Source organism: Symphalangus syndactylus, chromosome 13 (assembly GCF_028878055.3).
Source record: "Symphalangus syndactylus isolate Jambi chromosome 13, NHGRI_mSymSyn1-v2.1_pri, whole genome shotgun sequence".
NCBI classification, from domain to species: domain Eukaryota; kingdom Metazoa; phylum Chordata; class Mammalia; order Primates; family Hylobatidae; genus Symphalangus; species Symphalangus syndactylus.
The window spans coordinates 42,036,683-42,058,436 of NC_072435.2; the positions used below are offsets into that span (position 1 = coordinate 42,036,683).

Consider the following 21,754-nt stretch of genomic DNA (forward strand, 5'->3'; position numbering starts at 1 on the left):
GAGTGAGACTCTGTCTCAAAAAACAAACTGAACTATGCACCAAAGAGAACAAATTCTGAAAATTTAATGTGATTTTAAGATGAGCCATGAAAATACAGGAGTGGCAAGTAAGCACACTCATTGGAATGTAGGCATACTAATATGTAATTAGGGTGACTAATTACATATATTGTTTGGCTAAATATACTATGAAAGGATGCACTAGGTGTGAAAGTATTTACCTTTATACACATGAAGAAACTGGGCAGATGAAGGGCATATGTAGCACCATTACTTCTCACTGGGTATTTTACTTTTTACATGAGTGAATGTACTTCTGGTCAACAATATTATATTTAAAAACTTGGGACTGGATGCAGTGGCTCACGCCTGTAGCCCCAGCACTTTGGGAGGCCGGGGCAGGTGGATCATCTGAGGTCAGGAGTTCAAGACCAGCCTGGCCAACATGGTGAAACCAAGTCTCTACTGAAACTACAAAAAATTAGCTGGGTGTGGTAAAGCGTACCTGTAATTTCAGCTACTTGGGAGGCTGAGGCAGGAGAATTGCTGGAACCTGGAAGGCAGAGGTTTCAGTGAGCTAAGATGGCGTCACTGCACTCCAGCCTGGGCGACATAGTGAGACTCCATCTCAAAAAAAAAAAAAAACTGGGACCGGGAGGAATGGCTCACACCTTTAATGCCAACACTTTGGCCAGGAGTTTGAGGTTGCAGTGAGCTATGATTGTGCCACTGCACTCCAGCCTGAGAGACTGAGGGAGACTCTGTCTCAAAAAGACAAAATGAATTAAAAAAAAAAAAAGAAAGAAACAAAAAACAAAACAAAGCAAATGTAGGCACCACCTGTCAAAGAGTCTCATCTACTCAGTCTAGAGTCTGTAGGGGTTCCCAGGTGATCTGATATGCCTAGGGCTGAGACTCGCTTTGAAAATCATGTCCTTGATACGATAAGGCATGACCTCTGATGCCAAACTGCTCAGATTCACTCCCGACTCCACCCTTCACTCAGTGACCTCGAGCAAGTGAGTTCATCTACAATCTGTAAGATCGATGTGAGGATGAAATCAGCATTTACCTGGAGGAGCTGAAAAGTCACCTTCTCCCTTCTCAGTGATCTACTTCTGTTAATACGACCAAAACATTCAGTCCAGACCATAACTGTTCTATGAAAGGTGTCTAAACACACCTGTATCTTACATGAATATTTGTGCATCTATTGCTGTGAAAATGAGATCTCTACCCCAAAAGTTACTTGATGAAGAATAACTCAATTTGTTACTAATAGTCAATGTGTATGAAGCTAATTCTTACAAAGTGAGACAAAACAGTTTTATTTTCTAACATGTCTTTTTTAAAATTAAGACTGATTTGAACACTTAACACACACATTTTGAAGAACACAAAATAATGTTTCCTAAGATGATTTAATATCATGGAAAGATGCTCACAGCATATTATTATATGAACAACCTGGACAAAAAAAATGTATGTGAGATAAAATAGCAAATTTTTTTGATTGAGGTAGAATTCACATACCACAAAATTCACCATTTCAAAGTGTCCAATTCAATAGCATTTAGTGCACTCACAGTGTCGTGCTACCTTCGTCACTATCTAGGTCTGGAACATTTTCACCATCCTGATTAGCAGTCAGGAAACCCCATCCTGATTAGCAGTCGCTCCTCAGTCCCACCTCCCCACAGCTGCTGAAAGCCACCAATTCGCTATGCATCTCTTCAGATTGGCCTGTTCTGGAAATTTCATATAAAAGGACCGTACACTATGTGACCTTTTGCTTCTGATGTCTTTCCTTCAGTGTCATGTATTCAAGGTTCATCCACAGTGTAGTAGGGATCACTGCTTCATTCCTTTTTATGGCTGTGTAATATTCCATTGTATGGATGGACCACATTTTGTTTATCCTTTCGTCTGGTAATATATACCTTGGGGTTGTTTTCATCATTTGGCTACTGTGAATAGGGCTGCCATGAACATTCATGCACAAGCGTCTTTTTGTTTGAACACCTGTCTCAATTATTTTGAGTAGATATCTAGGATGGAATACAGGACTGTGGAATAGGGTCTTAGGGTAATTCTAGGCTTCACTTTTGATGAATTAAGGGTCATTTTAGTGGGGTCAGAGTGGGTCTCTGCAGAACTCAGTTCAAGGGCTCCACCCGTAGCCAAAGTCCGCCCTCTGCGCGCAGGACCAGCTCCGGCTTCCTGCGGGGCTCGGTGTGGTCAGGCAGGACGCGGAAGCGCAGCAGCGTGAGCGCCAGGACCACCTTCATCTCAGCCATCGCGAACGTCTGCCCGATGCAGTTCCTAGGGGAGGGAGGTGGGAACTCTGACTGCAACCAAGAACCCCATCCTGGCCTCATCAAGCTGGGAACCTGGCCTGGGACACCCAACCCCACCTAGAGCAGTTTGAGGAATAGAGAATGGGGTATCCGTGCCTGGATCCCCATGCGGGCTTGCATATCCTGCGAGCCTAGCCCAGCTCCAACCCCCAGCCTAGACCAAGGTGGGGTAGGAGGGGGCTCTGAGCACACCACAGACCCTTCTAAGACCAACCCAACCATACTCTATGGACCTTTTCCCATAAACTCCAGAGGAGGTGAGGGAAGGAGAGCTGGAACTCGGACCATCTACAATGTCCCCCTTTTCCCCACTGTCTGCCCAGACCCCTGCACCCATCAACCCGTCTCCACCTCAGACACAGGCCGCCCTTACCTGGGCCCTGCTGAGAAGGGAATAAAAGCCAGAGGTGACCTCTCCTTGATGTTCTCTGGGTCAAAGCGAAAGGGGTCATAGACCTGGAGGTGAGACCAAGAAGGGTTGTTGTTGGGTGGGGTCTCCCAGGTCCACCAGCCTTGGAGAGACAGACAGTTGTGTGTGTCTTGGAGGAGGTGATGTTGGATTCTCCTGATCAAAACCCTGCCCCCTCCTCTAGGAGCCTTGGAATGGACAAAAACAGAGGGAGGGAGGAGGGCCCCGCACCTCAGGGTCCGGCCACACAGCTGGGTTGTGATGGGTTCCGAAAACACTGATGAGGCAGATAATGCCTGTGGGAGAGAAGGGAGCAGTGAGGAGAAGGCCTCGTTCACTGAGGGGCCCCTCTTCCTACCCAGGAGGCTCATCCCCGTGAGACTGTAAGCACCTTTGGGGATGACCCGGCCATCTGGGAGCACAATGTCCTGGGTGACACGGCGGGAGATGACCGGGACTGGGGGATGCAGCCGCAGGCTCTCCTTAATGCACATGGTCAGGAAGGGCAGCTGGGCCAGGTCGTCCCTAAGGAAACACCCCAGCCCCAATCCTTGTCAAGGGAGCAAAGACACAACTCTCCAGCTTCTCTGTTTGCAAGTGAGACCTTTTCTCCCTGTAACGAAGTAAACTTTTAAAAAGAATTGTTACAAAGTCGCAAGAATAAAAATAGTGTGGCACTGTGGCAAAAACGAGAAAACAGACCCATGGAACAGGAGGGAGAGCTCAGGAAAAGACATGAGAATAAGTGAAAACTTCACATTTGATTAAGACAGCCCCTGCCCAAACCAAAATCCTGGGAAACTGATGGAATTTCCAGTTGTGAAAGAAAAAAGTGGACCAATTTAACTTCACAGAAGTTGAATATGCTCAAGATGGTAGTTTTTGCAGATAAAGGATAATAATCAAAAGTACCCTCCAAAAGTTAAAAGGCAATATTTTGCAACCCAAGAGAAAAAAAAAATCAATTTTGGCCAGGGCGGTGGCTCACGCCTGTAATCCCAGCACTTTGGGAGTCTAAGGTGGGTGGATCACAACGTCAGGAGATCGAGACCATCCTAGCTAACACGGTGAAACCCCGTCCTCTACTAAAAATACAAAAACTTAGTGGGTTATGGTGGCGGGCACCTGTAGTCCCAGCTAGTCGGGAGGCTGAGGCAGGAGAATGGCTTGAACCTGGGAGGTGGAGGTTGCAGTGAGCTGAGATCACACGACTGCACTCCAGCCTGGGCGACAGAGACTCCGTCTCAAAAAAAAAAAAAATCAATTTTAATACACATACTTAAAAGTAAATATTTTTAAAGAATCCAAAGAAAAAAAAAATAAATAAAGGAACCACTTCCATAAAAAGAAACAAACATCAACACGTGCAAGAGTTGTTCAACCTCACTCTTATTTAAAACAATGTCCATCAAAAGAAGAAATATGAAGATTGGCATAGATTTTAAAATTTAATAATACATTAGTAGTATTGGTAAAGTTATGGGAAAACTTGTGCCATCAAACTCTGCTAATAGGAAAGGATTTGCAATGATAATTAAAATTGTACAATGCAAATGTTCTTTGATTCAGCAATTGCACTTCAGGGAATTTGTCCTGCAGAGATGCTTATACATGCAAGGAATGGTCACTGTGCACACATGCTGACTGCCTCATGTCCACTTTTAGCAAAAGGTTGGAAACAAGCCACATACACGTTGATGGGAAGATGTTTAGATAAACAGCCACACAATGGAATACTATACAGCTACACAAAGGGAGGAAATAGGGGTCACTAGTCTCATCACATTCTGCAGGCTGGAAGGTAAATCAGTACAGACACTCTGGAAGGCAAATTGGGAATATCTACTATAACTGAAAATGTTTATGTGCATTCAACACAGGAATGAGCTGAATAAATAGGGAATAAAATATTTAGCACTCAGAAAAAAATAGCATTAAGACACACTGTCGAGTGAAAAAAAGTTACAAATATATACATATGTGCACATAAAAAGGGCAAAAAGTATATGAATATATATTTATGAAATTAATGATTCAGAGACAGATGATTGATAGATGATAGATAATAGATAACAGATATAGAGACATAGAGAATAGATACATACATAGATGATAGAAACAGAGATACACAGATGATATATAGATAGTAGGTATATAGATACATAGATAGATGATGATAGATAGATAGATGATAGATAGATAGATAGATAGACAGATAGATAGATAGCAAATCTATGGTTCTGGAGACACCTTTGGAGAATGAGAAAGGATTAGGTGGGGTGGCAGGATTGTCAAGGAAAATGCTAGTCTTATCTGTAATATATCATTTGGAGCAAGAAGAATCTGTTCTTATCATTGGTTTTGTAATTTAATGCTCATTTTCCATGTGGTGTGTATATACAATGGAATACCATTCAGCCTTAAAAAAAAAAAAAAAAGAAAGAAAGAAAGAAGACTTATCTTATTTGCCACAGCATGAAAGAACCTGGAGGAACTTACGCTAAGTGAAGTAAGCCAGGCTCAGAAACACAAACACACATGATCTTACTTATCTTGGGAACTAAAATAGTCAAGCTCATAGAAATAGGAGTGGAGGCTGGGTGCAGTGGCTCACGCCTGTAATCCCAGCACTTTGGGAGGCCAAGGGCAGCAGATCACAAGGTCAGGAGTTCAAGACCAGCCTGGCCAATACGGTGAAACCCCGTCTCTAATAAAAATACAAAAAAATTAGCCAGGCGTGGTGGCGGGAGCCTGTAATCCCAGGTACTCAGGAGGCTGAGGCAGGAGAAACGCTTGAACCTGGGAGGCAGAGGTCACAGTGAGTTGAGATCGCGCCACTGCACTCCAGCCTGGGTGACAGAGCGAGACTCCATCTCAAAAAAAAAAGAAAAAAAGAAAAGAAAAGAAATAGAAGCAGAATGATGGTTACCAGAGGCCAGGGCTGAGGGAGGGATAGAGAAGGATGAGATGTTGGTCAAAGGATAGAAGCTTCGGTTAGACAAGAGGAATAGTTTTTGAGATCTACTGCACACCATGGTGATTTAGTGAACAGTGTATTAATTGAAATTGCTAAAAGAGTAAATTTCAAATGTTTTCAACATAAAAATGATAAATACATGAAGTGATGGATTTGTTCATTACCTTGATTTAATAATTTCAGGTTGTATACATACATCATAACATCACATTGTACCTCTAATATATATAATTAAAATTTATCAATTGAAGAACAATTTAAAAACAAACTCATTTTTGAAAACTCATATTTTAAGAAAAATGGAAGATCTCAGAGATAATGTCCAGAACTGCGTCTATTTTGTATAGTTTTATTTACAAAGAAAAACACAGTATGTGTTCATATAAATAAAAATCACAGCATGAATTCCTATAAATGTGGGCATTGGGATAGCCATTTTCTGGAAGAATACACAGAAAACTGTTGACCATAGTCACTGCTAAGGTGGAGCTTAATAAGGAAGCTCATTTTTATCATAAAATTTTTTGGACCCTTTCTTTTAACCACATCCATAATTTTGCTTGAAATCTGGGTTTTATACTCCAGGACGTGGGTCTGGGCAAAGATTTTCTGTGTAAGACCTCAAAAGCACAGGCAACGGACAAATGAGATTACATCAAGGTAAAAAGCTTCTGCATAGCAAAGGAAACAGTCAACAAAGTGAAGAATCAACTCACAGAATAGCAGAAAATATTTGCAAATTACCTATCTGACAAGCGATTAATAACCAGAATATATTATATAAGGAGCTCAAACAACTCAATAGGGGAAAAAGAACTCAAATTATTTTATTTAAAAATGGTCAAAAGATCTGAATAGACATTTCTTAAAATAAGACATACAAATGGCCAACAGGTAGATGGAAAAATGCTCAATGTCGCTAATCATCAGAGAAATGCCAATCAAAACCACAATGAGGTATCATCTCATCCCAGTTAAAATGGCTTTTATCAAAAAGACAGGCAACGATAGATGCTGGTGAGGATGTGGAGAAAGGGGAACTCTCACACACTGTTGGCGGGAATATGAATTAGTGCAGCCACTGCAGAGAACAGCACAGAGGTTCCTCAAGAAACTAAAACTAGAACTAACATATAACCCAGAAATTCCACTACTGAAAAGAAAGAGAAGAAATTTCTATCCCAAAGAAAGAAAATAAATCTGTGGAAGAGATATCTGTACTTCCATATTTATTGCAGCACTATTCACAACAGCCAAAATATGGAATCAACCTAAGTGCCCATCAACTGAATGGATAAAGAAAATGCAGCAGCCTGGTGCGGTGGCTCATGCCTGTAATCCCAGCACTTTGGGAGGCCGAGGCAGGCAGATCATGAGGTCAGGAGTTCGAGACCAGCCTGGCCAATATGGTGAAACCCCAGCCCTATTAAAAATACAAAAATTAGCCAGGTATGGTGGTGTGCACCTGTAGTCCCAGCTACTTGGGAGGCTGAGGCAGAAGAATAGCTTGAACCTGGGAGGCAGAGGTTGCAGTGAGCCAAGATCGTGCCACTGCACTCCAGCCTGGGCGACAGAACAAGACTCTGTTGAAAGAAAGAAAGAAAGAAGAAAGAAAGAAAGAAAGAAAGAAAGAAAGAAAGAAAGAAAGAAAGAAAGAAAGAAAGAAAGAAAGAAAGAAGGAAAGAGAGAGAGAGAGAGAGAGAGAGAGAAGGAAGGAAGGAAGGAAGGAAGGAAGGAAGGAAGGAAGGGGAAGGAAGGAAGGAAGGAAGGAAGGAAGGAAGGAAGGGGAAGGAAGGAAGGAAGGAAAGAAAGAGAAAGAGAGAGAGAAAGAGAAAGAATGAAAGAGAAAGAAAGAAAGAAAGAAAAAGAAAGAAGAAAGAAAGAAAGAAAGAAAAAAGAAAGAAAGAAAGAAAGAAAGAAAGAAAGAAAGAAAGAAAGAAAGAAAGAGAAAAGAAAAGAAGAAAGAGAGAGAGGGAGGGAGGGAGGAAGGGAGGAAGGAAGGAAGGAAGGGAGGAAGGAAGGAAGGAAGGAAGGAAGGAAGGAAGGAAGGAATGAATTGTGGCATGTATACACAATGGAATACTATGCACCATTAAAAAGACCCGAATTTTGTCATTTGCGGCAACATGGATGGAACTGGAGGTCATTGTGTTAAGTAAATAAGCCAAAAACAGAAAGACAAATATCTCATGTTCTCACTCACATGTGGGAGCTGAAAAAGTGGATCTCATGAAAATAGAAGGTAGATTGGTAGAAGAGAGGGAGGGGTGAGGAGAAGTTGATTAATGGTCATAAATAAGAGGTTTGATACAAGAAATAAAACCTAGCACTTGATAGATCAGTGGGTTCACTATAGTTTACGATATGTACTGTGAATTGCTAAATAGTTAGCTTATGTTAGTTATGTTTCTAGCATAAAGAAAAGACAAATATTTCAGGCGACAAATATCCCAAGTACACTGATTTGATCTTTACCACTTATATGAATGTATTAGATTATCACATGTATTTCAAATCTATGTGCATCTATTTATGCAGCAATAAAAAATTGTTTGTTAAAAATGCAGAAAAATTATTGGTTTTAAAAGCAGAAAAATATTTCTCCTCCTCACTGGACTGCTGTGCTGGGCAAAGGTGTGGACGAGAGGACACTGAATCCAAGACACCCGCCCACTCCAATGCTTCCTCTCCTTCCTCCAGCCCCTGGCCTGGCTCTGGTCTCAGAATGTCCCCACTGTGCCCTCATTCTATAGCTGGTCCTCTCCAGTACGCCCTCCACACTAGCCCTAGAAAGATCTTCCTGGTACCCAGATGTGACCTGTCCCTCCCCTGCTCAAACACTTCCCATGGCTCCCTATTGCCCTTGGGCTAAAACTGAAGCCATTAACATTTTCCCCAAGGCTTCCACAGCCAGCCCCTGCTACCATCTCCAGTTTTATCATCTCACCACAACTCAGTCTCTCCCTCTCTCTCCCCTTCTCGTCCTTTCTGTCCTGACTCTGTGCTCACTCTCTCTCTCCCTCTCTCTCTCTCCCTCTCTCTCCTCTCTCTCTTCCTCCCCTGAAGACCCCAGGCAGTCTTCTTGACCTACAGCACTGCTCCCCAACTGTACCCAATTATCTACTGGTCATTATTTAGGCTCTCAACTGAGACACTTTCTATACCCCCTAGTTCTGCTTCTCTTACTGTAAACCCCGTCCCTGCCCACATGGGCTGGGACTGTCCTGCCCAGGGACAGTTCCGCCACCAGGCTGGGAGCACCTGGAAAATAGATCCCTGGTTGGGTCCTTCCCAGGTCTCCAGAGCACAGAAAGATGGTGTGCACAGATGTGGGGGTGGGAATGCAGTGCGGGAGTGTTTGCTGACTGAGGACGGGGTGGATGAACGGTGCAAGTGTTCTGGACAAGAATGGATGAATTTTACCCCCAGGTCTCCCTTGTAAATCCCTGGACTGGACTGGAGAGTAGGAATTAGGGAACAGAAGAGTAAACATTCAAGAAGTGAAGGTGTTCGAAAAAAACGATATTTCTGGGAGAAAAGGAAGAGAGTGGAGGGGAAGTTTATTTGCTGAACACGTGCTAAGTGGCGTTATCTGTCCTCACATATCATCACCAATTCTCTCAGAAGCCCAGGTCTTTCTGTCCTAAGGGCCTGTAACCTTTCCCCAGACAGTCGGGCTGGGTATTAAGTCCTGCCTGTGGTCCTCTGCTCCTATTTTCACTAAGCAATAGTGGCAGAATAAACAAAAGCTGCTTTTCCTCCCCTCCCCACCTGGGGAGCAGGGTCTCAGGAAGAGGCCACCAGCACCTGCACTCACCATTCAATCTCTTTAGGCTCACGGTCCTTCAGAAGCTCTTGCACCTCCTTCCGGCAGTGCTCCTGGTATTCCGGGTGCTTTGCAAGGTGATACAGGACCCAGGAGAGACCACTGGCCGTGGTGTCATGGCCTGGGGGGCAGCAAGGCAGGCTTGGGTCTCTGGGCTGCTTCAGCACCCGAAGGTAGACAGCACCCATGCATTGAGGGCCTCCGGGAGGATGGGGGAAGGGGGATGGGAAGGTTGTGGGGGTCCACCCACCCTGTGCCTGGAAGGGAGAGATCCCGGTCCCCTCTCTAGCCCCATACTGGGGCCCTCACCCTCAAACATAAAGGTGTCAGCTTCTGCTCTTATGTCCTCATCAGATAACTTCTTCCCGTCTTCATCCTGGAGAGAAGGGCAATAACCCCCCCAACCCCCACCCCCATAAAAAGTCACACTAGTTCTAAGGGCTCTTGAGTCTAATCTGAGACAATCTCTGAAGATTCATCCTTTTTCCAGAAATCCAAGTCCATCTTGCACTCCTAGACCCCTCTTGGTCACCATGGCCAGAGCCCCCACGTCATGGCCTTCCTCTCTGGCTTCCTTGCCTCCTCTTGGGTTCCTATTGGGAAGACTCAATGACCCATGAACATTTTAATGAAAAGTTTCTGAGAAGAAGTTACTGGCAACCTGAGTTACAGGAGAATTAAATGGCAATTTCCCTTGGAAATTAGAGATTAAGTATTGCTTCAAAGATATTTGCCCACATTCTAGCGTGATAAATCTAGAGAATCTTATCCCCCTGGAGACATTTGGGTTGTAAGCCTACGGACTATGGCATCTCACTGAAGAGGATTTGTTTATGCTCCAGCACAAAGCACACCCTCTCTCACAAAGCTAGCATTCTCACTCAGTCTCTCTCTCTCTCTCTCTGTCTCTCTCTGTCTCTCTCTGTCTCTCTCTCTCATTCTCTTTCTTGGGAAGAAATAGAAAATGTGCCAAGACTCATAATGTAGGGCCCCTCTCTTAGGGTGCAAACTCTGCTGCACATACAAGTGAAAACATTGCCCTTGGAGAAATTTGACTTGAGGATGAAGAGCCAGTGCCACAATCCCACTCTGGCTGATAGTATTGCTGTGAGCAAGACATGCACTGCTCTGATTCAGAGGTTTAATGCATCTGTCACAATAGACATACACATAGACAAAGACATAGACACAGACACAGACATAGACACACATAGACAAAGTTATAGACTTAGAAACTGACACAGACACACAAATACACATAAACATAGACATAACACAGATATCGACACAGACACACACACATAGACAAAGTCACAGACTTAGAAACACAAATACAAATAAACATAGACATAGACACAGATGTAGACACAGGCACACACACACACAGACAAAATCACAGACTTAGAAACACAGACACACAAATACACATAAACATAGACATAGACACAGACACAAACACACATAGATGAAGTGACAGACTTAGAAACACAGACACACAAATACACATAAGCAAACATAGACACAGACACGCACACACATAGACAAAGTCACAGACTTAGAAACACAGGCACACAAATACAAACACACATAAACATAGACACAGACGCACACACATAGATGAAGTCACAGACTTGGAAACACAGACACACAAATACAAATAAACATAGACATAGACACACACTCAGACACAACTACTCATAGACATAAACATAGACACGGACAAAAACAGACACAAGCACAGGCACAGACGAAGATATAGACATAGCGTTGACATAGACATAGCCATAGACGAAGACATAGTCATAGACACAGACAAAAAACATGGACATAGACATACACTGAGACAAAGACACAAACACGGAAAAAAGACAAAGGCATAGACGCAGACACAGATATACACATACACATAGACATGGATGAAAATATAGACAGAGACAAAGACATAAACATAGACATAGAAAAGACAGGACAAAGGCGTAGACATAGACAAAGATGAAGACACAGATACAAAGACATGCAGATATGGCCAATGACAAAGACAAAGACATACACATAGTCACAGTCATAGACAGAGACACAAACTCAAACAGAGACAAAGATATAGAAATACATAGGCAAAAGCATAAACATAGACCAGACATAGATATAGATGTAGATGTATGAAGTTAAATGTGGACAATTAACTTATTAGCTTGCAAATAGAGCAAACTCACACTTGTCAGTTTCAAGCCTAGCAGCTCCCTGCTAGGTGCACTCCACAGTCATCTATAAAACCTATCTCTGACCTGTCCCTCCCTTCCTCAATCACCTTCCATGGCTCCCTAGTGCCCTCTGGATCAAGTTCAAATTCTTTCATCTGACATTTCACATGAAGCTCCCTTCTGCTTCTTGAATTCAGATCCCAGAGAGGCCCACCTTGCTCAGCAGGAGCACATCAATGAAGTCCAAAGTCTTGGATTTGGCCTTGGCTTGGAGGAAGTCATCAACACCCTGGCTAGGGAGGGTGCGGCGCCGCTCCTGGATGACGGCATCTGTGAAGTCGTGCACCAGGCGGCAGGCCCTGCGGAAACGCTGCCCATCAGGGGTGAGATAATACAGGAAGTCAATATGCAGGAGGATCTCATGGTGTCTTTTTGATACAAGGGCACTGAGCTCCAAGATGGCGGCAATATATTCACTGGGCTTCCTGAAGGATAAGGGCAGAAAGGGAGGCAACGATTTAATATACCTTAAGCCACAGGACCACCTCCCACCAGCAGCCAGGATCTACATCCTATCAGTAAACAGAGTATCCAGGAACAGATGGCCCCTCAGATACAGGGTGGGGATAAGCATGAGATTGATTCTCCAAGCTCTCTTCTCTCCCTGCATCCCATCTCTGTGAGATGCCTCCATGCTGCTTGGCACCCAGAGCATAGCTTGCACATTATTCTCCTACTCTCTCTTTCCTTCCCAGTGTATAGTCCTGACCCTTCTCCTTGAAACTGCCCACAAAGCTCAGACTTTATCCTCCTGCAACTGGTCCATTGTCTAGCTTCCACCCTAGCCACTTTGCATCAGTGTTAACTCCATTTAGTGCTACATTACAGTCAGTCCCCCACAGAGCTCAGCTCTGACCACACCCACCAGTTCAAACCCCTTCAGTGGCTCCCTGGAAACCTCAAGATAAAGTTCATACCAGTCCTTCAATGATCAGGTATAACAAAACTCCTCCAGGAAGGTTTGTCTGATTTCCCTACTCAGTCCTCCTTCCCCCACCTACCCAATTTGGGTCCACAGCCCAAGATCCCAGATCCTGGGCAGGAACTTACTCCTGGCAATGGCTGTCAAAGCTGAAGACGCATTTCTGCAGACTGTCCAAGGTCATGAGGCTGATATGCTCAAACATATCCAAACAGGCACTACCCTCTGAGGCCAGGAGCTGCCACTTGGCCTAGCCAGAGAAGGGGACAGAGCTGGGGCAGGCTCCTTGCTCCCTTGAGCACCTCTCTAACCCCAACTGCCAAGATGGGCTGCCCAGAATAACCCTCTTCATCTTCTCCCCAGGGACCCCTCCCCAGGGAGGACCAGGTTATGATGCAAACAAAAGCTGTTACTATTAAGAGATGAAGACCCAAGATTGGGAGTTAGGAGACCTAGGTTCAAGTTCCAACTCTGTCCCCTGTGCTCTGTGTGCCATTAGTCAACTCATTACCCTCCCCTATATCCTGCCTGTCAAATCTTCAGGAACAGTTAAGATGATGTGCTTTGGAGCCATATAATTCACATTGGAAACTCTGCTCCACCTCGCCATGCTCACCTATTAGCTGGGTGAACTTGGGTTAGTTCCCTAATCTCTCAGACCTGCAGTTTCATCATCTACCATGGGGCAGAAATACATAATCTCTCCTTTGCAGAGTTGTTAAAATCAAATTAGACAATACATACTCTTATCATGGAATGGGCACATGGCATTGTTTCTGGCGTATGGTACGTGCTTAATAAATGTTGGATTTCCCCATCTGCATTGTTATAAATTGATTTCAAAAATATCCCTGTTTTGGGGGAGGTAGTCCTTCGTTGAGTCCTGAGCATTCTTTCTGGGCATGTCATGAATGCAAGACACTGATGTTCTTAACATGAAAAATTTCTCAGAGTTGTGTTTGCGAAGAGTAACTTTGAGGGATAAGGTAAAGACTCTCCCTAGACATGTTGCTTTTGCTTGCTATAAAAGCAGATTCCCTAAGCTTAAGGCTCCTTTTCTGTAATGCAATATATGATGTCAGCAGGCATTTATAGAAGCCCACCTGTGTCAGCCCATGGGATTTGGGAAGCTTGGAGGAAAAAAAGGCAATCTAACAAGAAACACAGGCTGCCGTCTGTGTCATGAGTAGTAAACTATCCTTTGTCTCTGACCCAGGAGTCTCTTGTCCTTCTGGAAGAATTTATGAAACAGTAACAAGCTAACTTATCAATTTGCAAGTTAAAAAAAAATCCTAGATACTTTGCAAAAGCTTTGCCACAATTCTTCCCTTCCTGCCATATCCACACCCTTTGCAATGTGATTTTTCAGCAGCTCCCATTAATAGACAGAGCCTATTTTATCCCCCTGCCTTTGATTCTGTGTTGGACTTTTGGCTTTCGATGTCAAAATACAATGTGGTGAAAATGATGAGTTAATAACTAATGAAGCTAAGCCTTGTCTTACTCCTTGGAACCCTGCCTGCATTGTGAACCATGGGGTGCCTTCTGGAAGGAGACAATCATAGGGAAGAACATCCAGGGGTCCCAGCTGAGGCCAAACCTAGACACGTGAGAGAACCCAAACATGTCCCAGCCAAAACCCAAACATGTGACAGAATTCAGTCAACACCTGCAAGGCTGCCTACCTGACCCCCAGCTGCTCATGTACCATGAGTGATCCCTTCCACATACAGAAGAACCCGCCAACTGTCCTACAGACTTATTAGCAATCATAAACATTTATTGGTTTAAACCAATGAGTTTTCAGGTGGTTTCTTATCAGCAACAGCTACTATGCAATTGTTGTCATGACCCTCTTGCGTTTACAGGGCTTCAGTAATGGAAACATAGAAACAGACACCTTCTGGGCACCTGCTATGCACCAGAGACATGACTCCATTACATCACTTTGACCATCTTTTAAGTAGGGATTATTATCCCCATTTTACAGATGAGGAAACCAAGGCTCAGCGAGAAAGAGCAATGGCCCAATGGCACCCAGCAAAGCCAAAATTCCAGATCAGACCTGTCTGTGGTCCTTTCACCCCAAGGCTGCAGCTGCGACCTTGGCTTCAAATAACTCACATGCATGATGTTCACACTGTCATTGAAAATCTTCATATAGGGCTTCAGGATGTTGAAATGGAAGGCAGGTGTCAGCATCCGACGATGGCGGCTCCACTTGTCACCAGCACTCAGCAGGAGCCCATCCCCTAGCAGGGCAGCCAAGGGCCATGGGCGAGGGCATCTCCCTCCCCTGGCCCCCCAGGTTGTTCCAAACCCTGTTCACCTTCAGATACTCACCCAGCCAGGGCTTCAGGAAGCTGTAGAAGACCTTGGCCTTTGGTGCAATGGCAGCTGACATAAATGAGGACAATCAGGGGCCATGGAGGCAGGTGAAGGAGGGACTTTGGGGGTGGGGGGAGGCTCCCAGCAAGAGGTTTGCACTTCTCCCACTCTGAGCCCCACATAGCAGGAAGAGGGCCAAGGGCAGAGGAAGAAGGGAGGATGGAGAGGGGAGAGAAGACCAGACCAGGCTACGGCAGCACAGTACAGCAATGACACTGCCTAACATGGCATGTAGGAGCTATGTCAGGGCTCCAGCATGCCTTGACACGCCTCCTACATGATCCAACATGTTCTGCAACCCCTGAGCACAGCTCAGCATTCTATGGAATGCCTTCACGAGGACCTAGGACACCCTGTCTGTCCCAGCACTCTCTGACATCTTCTGATATGGCATCTTCTGACATGGACCTGGACAAGAGACATGACCCTGACATGTGTTCACATGTCCTGACATGGCCACAAAATACATGACAATTCCTAACATGAGACAGTATGCTCTAACATGCATATGAGATGGTCTAACATGATCTTAAAATTGTGTTCCACATACAGGCTCTGGGTTGAATATAAATATGGTAGCTTTAATGTCCCAGACATAGCCAACACGTGACCCAGACTGTTCCTCAGGTATGACCCAAACATACTATAACACATGCCTCAGACAAGACTCAAATAATGTTTCAGACAGTTCACATAGGGACCCTGGGTCCCAGACCTCACACAACGCCCAGATGTTTGGACCAGCAGGGGAAAACGGCAATGTCAAACAGCACCTGAGACAAGAATCAAACAGGCCCTCACATGCCCCAAATGTCCTTGGCCACAGATAAGCCCCACACATGACCAGCTCTACATGACTCCAGTTGGAATTATATACCAGATGTAACCAGGTATAACATATTTCAGGAGTAACCAGGACCCAGGTGTAAATATACAAGGCAGACCTGGCCATATAACAGCCATCATAGAGACACACCCCAGACATGAGCAAACAGGAACAGAGGTCAGACAGGTGGAAGTCCAGGGGCGATGGAGGCAGTGGCATCTCCACCACAGCCCCTCCTGTCTGCACATGGGTCACGTGATCAGCTGGAGGCAGGACAGAGACCCCAGCTGTGGGCAAAGCTTGGCCAGTGCAATGTCTACCTGGAGCAAAGAGCACAGGCTTGATGCAGGTGGGGAGGAAGATGTGGATGACTGTCTGTCAGGGCCCCACCCACCAGCAGCACATATCCCCAAAGGTGCACGCCAGGCTTTGTGTGTATAGAAGACCTTCCTCCAAGCTGTGAATCTGGAGAAAACCACACAGGACCCAATTCGTGCTCTCCTAGGCTGTGAGAGAGAAGGATCTGCAGGGAAGAGGTCGAAGCCCTCTCCCTGAGAATTTCAAGCAGCATCTCATCTCCCTCTCAGTGCTGAGCACCCCCTGCCTCCTCACATCTTCCATGCAGGACTGTCCAGTCCTTCAGTTACACAGATGGAAAAGGCCTTTCCCCATGTGGATCCACACACCATGTTCCCTGGGCTCTCATTCATCCCATTTTCCAGATGAAGAGCCTGAGGCTCTGAACAATAAAGTCACTTGCCCACAGTCCCAGATCATGGCAAGCCTCAGACCTAAGACTAGGTCTCTCTGCACCCATGGCCTGAATCCTCAACCAACAAACTTCTTTGTGCCCCCAAAACAGTAGCTCTGGAAGACCCAGGCCTGCCAAGACTGGGCAATCAGAGACACAGGAATTGGGTGAAAAACTGGTCCTGTGATCCAGGCCAGGAGAAGTAAATCATGGGCCATTTCTGGGAACTCTAGGGGAAAGGTGGGCTTTCCCATGAGAATTGAGCTTCTGGGACTCATTGTTGACGTCATGAGGAAAAGGTCACCTTGAAAGGAAAAGCAATGTGGAGAAAGCTGAAGCCAAGAGAGAAAGACAGATTCCCAGTGACATTGTGTGAGACCTGGATCCAGCCATGCCTGAAGGCCACCCTCCCTGAACTTTAAAGTCAATAGATTCTCTTTCTTTGCTTAGACCACACCAGGTTGGGTTTCCACTACTCACAACTGGAAGAGACTTCAATAACCAGAGACAGCTGGGAACCAGCCCAGAGTTACTCAGCATTTTGAAGTCAGAGCCATGGTCTCTGTAGGATGCTGCCCATTCCCGCTGCTCAGCCTGGCCTGTCCAATGATAGGAAGCACAGGGGTCAAGGAAGGGGTCCCAAGCTGGGGTGGAGTCTCCTCTTGGAGATCCCCGGGACCTGCAGCAGGAGAGCAATGAACTTAGGGCAGACAAGCTATAGGATGGGGTAAAAGGAATTGACCCACCAGAGGCGGACATCATGGCAATAGCAGCCCAGATCCCCCACAAGCCACAAGTCCTCCTCATTGTTCTAGGCTTTGGGACAGGCAAGGCGATGCTAGGCCTGGCAAGGGGCCTTGAATACTAACGGTGTCCAATTGCATCACCCTGCACTCTCCTTTCAAACATTCCTACTCATTGTTCCAGACACAGCTCCAGTAACTCCTCCTCTAGGAAGCCTTCCAGCCTGCCCCAGCAGAGACCTTGTTCTTCCCTGGGCTGTGATCCTTCTCCCTCTGGCCCTTTCCTGATCCCATGAAGTTGGGGATATCTCTATCCAGGTCTATCTCCTTAAAGTTGGGGTTTTCTCCAGGACAGGGCCTTGGGTTGAGGTCTCTTAGGGCTCCAGGGCAGCCCAGAACACCAGAACAGGGGGTAGATGGCAATGGAGAGAGGAGACACTGAGATGGGAATTGATGAACACATGAAAGAAAGATGAAGATAGCTGAGAGAGAAGGAAAGGAGAGGCCAGAGTACTGCAAGGCCCACACAGGAGCTTGGGGATAGAGGAAGTGCAGGCCTCAAATGTCCTGCAGCACCCACCACCAGGTGTTCCAGATGGTACCTGAGGCATTGATGACAGACCGGATGATGTCGGGGTGGCACAAACTGAGGATGGGCGAGATGGGGCCCATCCAGACCTTAAAGCCCTGAGGGTAGGTGGCCACCAGCTGAGTCACAACTCTCATGCCCTCCTCTGTGGGGTTGACCTGCAAGCAAGGCAGGGGTCGTTACCTTCTGTGATGGTTAATTCTAGGTGTCCACTTGGCTGGGCTAAGGGATGCCCAGGTAGTTGGTCAAACATTATTTCTGGGTGTGTCTAATCTATTCATCCTATCTATCTAGTTTTTCTATCTATATATCTATCTGCCTACCCATCTATCCATCAATCCATTTTATCTGTACTTTCATCCATCCGTATATTCATCCTATTATCTGTCTGCTTATCATCTATTAATAGCCATCTACCCATCTGTCTAATCTATCCATCATATATATCTACTCTATCTATCTACATAATCTATCCATCCTATCTACTCTACCCATCCATCCATCATCCATCCATCCATCCATCCTATCTGTGCATCCATGTGTCCATGCATCCATCTATCCTATTATCTGTCTATCTACCTACCTATCCATCCATCCATCCATCCATCCATCCATCCATCCATCCATCCATCCATCCATCCATGCTATCTGTGCATCCATGTGTCCATGCATCCACCTATCCAATTATCTATCTACCTACGTACCTGTCCATCCATCCATCCATCCATCCATCCATCCATCCATCCATCCTATCTGTGCATCTATCTATCTAACCTATTAGCTATCTATCTATCTATCTATCTATCTATCTATCTATCTATCTATCCACATTCCTCCTACTCTATCTCTCTTGGGTCCATCTCCAAGTCCCAAGGGTGCATCCCAGGGCAGAGGGAGAAGACACACTGTCCGCTCACAGAGGCCCAGTTATCTTGAGAGGAAAGATTTTCTTGTTCTGGGAGTCATTTCAGACCAGAGGCAGCCATATGGGGAGGTCCTCACAGGGGAGATTTGTGGGGAGCAGTATCACCTCAGGACATGTCCCTAAGGCTGGTCCCCACAAGCCTTCATGTCCTGGCTGATCCACAGAGGCTCCAGTTCCTCCCATGGAGAAGGTTCTGCACATGGGAGACCCTCCCTTTTCAGCAGCCACTAGTGGAGCAGAGGTGACTCTAACTGTCCATCAGGACAATGGCTCCCACCTAGGAGCAGCTTCTGTACCAGGCTCTGTGCTAGTGCGTCCTGTGCACCCTTCCACTTCACCTGTGGACACATCCATCAATCCTGCCATTTGCAAATGAGCAGACTAAGACCACATCCCCCAAAGAGCAGAGCAGGTCTAAGTCAGAGGGCAAAGTCTCGGGGAGGAGAAAGGCCAAGGAAAGCTTCTGAAAGGTGAAGTGAGTGGCCAACTTTTATCTGGGTTTGGCAACAGGTCTCACTGATAAGAGGGAGAAAAGAAGAAGAGGAAGATAAGAGGAAGGTGCCTTCAGGTGTGGTGGAAGTGGGAGATGGCCCATGCCTCTCCTCTGGCCCAGCTGTACCCTCATAACAGGAAATAGTCCAGGCAAGGAGGGGACCCTGGACAGTGGGCACAGGAGGCCTCGAGTCCAGCAATGGAGAATGTGGGAATGCCAGGGACTCACCTCTCTGTGCCACCAACCCTCTGCCCAGGAGCCCCGCAGAGGTGCATTAATGTGGGAAGACAGGCAGGAAAAGGATTCAACACAGGCCAGGAGTGGGAGGACAACGAGGTGAGAAGGGCTTGGGTTGGCACAGCACAGAAATGAGTGAATAAGCAGAGGAATGAGTAAGATGCCTCCCCTGCTTCTCTGCCACCCCAGATCCCAGCCCACCCCTTCACCCCCACTACCTGAGCCTCGTACCCCTCAGGAAGTCCATCCACTTTGAGACCTAGACCCATCCTGCTGACACTCACCATGCCCTGGTGTCCCCAAAACCAGTTCCGTCTCGGGGGTTGTGGGAAACACCGCAGGCGGTGGCAGTTGTCATAGAAGGTGTAGGTCCAGGCCAGGACACGGGCCAGAAGCCAGGAGGCCCCGACCAGCAGGAGGAGCAGCCATGGGGATGCTGCCCCTGGCCCGAGGCCTAGCCAGGAAAGGCTCAGCTGGAACATCCTGCAGGGCAGACGGGATGGACGGTGAGATCCTGAGGCCCAGGGAAGGGCCCAGGGAGCTCCAGGGACAGTGGAGAGGCAGGGACGGGCAGTGCTGGAGGTGGAGCAGGGAGGGCTCAGGGATGGGTAAAAAGGGGTTGAGAGGTAAAGTCCAGAAAGGCCCAGCCAAAACCAGCAGCCAAGTGGCCTCCAGTTCCCTAGTAAGCACTTAGAATGGGAAAGAGAGAGAGAGACTGATTAAAGTCCAGAAAGGCCCAGCCTGAATCACTGGGATGTTGCCAGGGGGTTGGTTTCAGTTACCGGGAAACCACCCAACCTCCAGGCCAGCACCCGGGAGCTGCTTGGGCCTTGGGCAGTGCCGCTCTCCATCCCAGGCCAGGACCCCCCCAGGCCTGCCACCCCCATCCTGGCACCTTCTGTCAGGAGCAGTCTGTCCCACACAACCTCCTCTCCCCGTCTGCTGGGAAGCCTTTGACCCTGGCCCTTGATATAGGAAAGGCTATGGGAGGGCTGGCTGCATTGGGCGGGGCCAACCAATCCCTGCAGCCTGGATGTGTCTCCCAAGCCTGGGCAGCCAACCAACACCTGGCGTCAGGCCAGCTGGGTGTAGAGCAATCAGCTCAGGGTCCAGATGGATGGGTAGATACATAGATAGATAGAGTAGACAGGATGGATAGATTAGGTAGATAGGTAAAGTAGATATAGATAATGGATATATTAGACAGATGGATAGATAGCTATTAATAGATGATAGATAGATACATAGATAATAGGATAAACAGATGGAATGGATGAACGTACAGCTAAGATGGATTGATGGATGGATGGGTAGGCAGATATATATATAGATAGAGAAATTAGATGGATAGGATGAATAGATTAGATAGACACACCCAGAAATAATGTTCCATCCCTGTCCCAGATATGTGGGATCCTCATTTGTGACATGGGAACTGGGGATCTTGGGTCACTCCAATTGCTCCAGATGCTACAAGGCCAGTGACTTACTCAGTACGATGCTGAAGAACATGAGCATCAGAAACAGGATCAGAGTCACTCTCAAGCAAAAAAAAACCAAAACTCCAAGATTAAGTGATTTTTCCCATTGTCCTGGGGAGAAATTAATCCAAGGGAGGTCACAGGGCAAATAATTCCCCATCACCACCACCACCACCATGGGCACCAAGAGCACCACCACTTATGGCATAAACATGTTTTATGATTATTATATAGGTATTTAAATAATGCATATAGGCCCTATACTTCTCTATCAATGTTATAATTTTTATCAGCTACATAATTTTGAATCACATGTATATACCATCATTTACCTTTCATCCATCCAAAAGATACGAGAAGGGGAAAGAAAAGAATAAAAGGTAAGCACTAATAGATAATCTGAATAGGCCTATATCTATTAAATCAATTGAAACAATAATTAATAACCTTCCAAAACAGAAAACCAAGACCCCAATTGGTTCACTGATTAATTCTTTTTTTTTGAGACGGAGTCTCGCTCTGTCGCCCGGGCTGGAGTGCAGTGGCGCGATCTCGGCTCACTACAAGCT

The 21,754-nt window shown here is 46.1% G+C and overlaps 1 protein-coding gene across 1 annotated transcript; it reads right to left on the bottom strand.

The window, feature by feature from the left end:
• Positions 1 to 1,402: 1,402 nt before the first annotated feature.
• LOC129459452 (cytochrome P450 4F2) lies at positions 1,403 to 20,187 on the bottom strand. Its single transcript, XM_055236168.1, has 12 exons — positions 19,989 to 20,187; positions 18,063 to 18,207; positions 15,096 to 15,149; positions 14,877 to 15,004; positions 12,881 to 13,002; positions 11,985 to 12,255; positions 9,879 to 9,945; positions 9,561 to 9,690; positions 3,158 to 3,291; positions 2,998 to 3,062; positions 2,731 to 2,813; positions 1,403 to 2,322 (listed from the first exon to the last, which is right to left on the bottom strand). The coding sequence occupies exons 1-12, from the start codon at positions 20,184 to 20,186 to the stop codon at positions 2,157 to 2,159; spliced, it is 1,563 nt and encodes a 520-aa protein (XP_055092143.1). The 5' UTR covers position 20,187; the 3' UTR covers positions 1,403 to 2,156.
• Between the last annotated feature and the right edge of the window lie 1,567 nt (positions 20,188 to 21,754).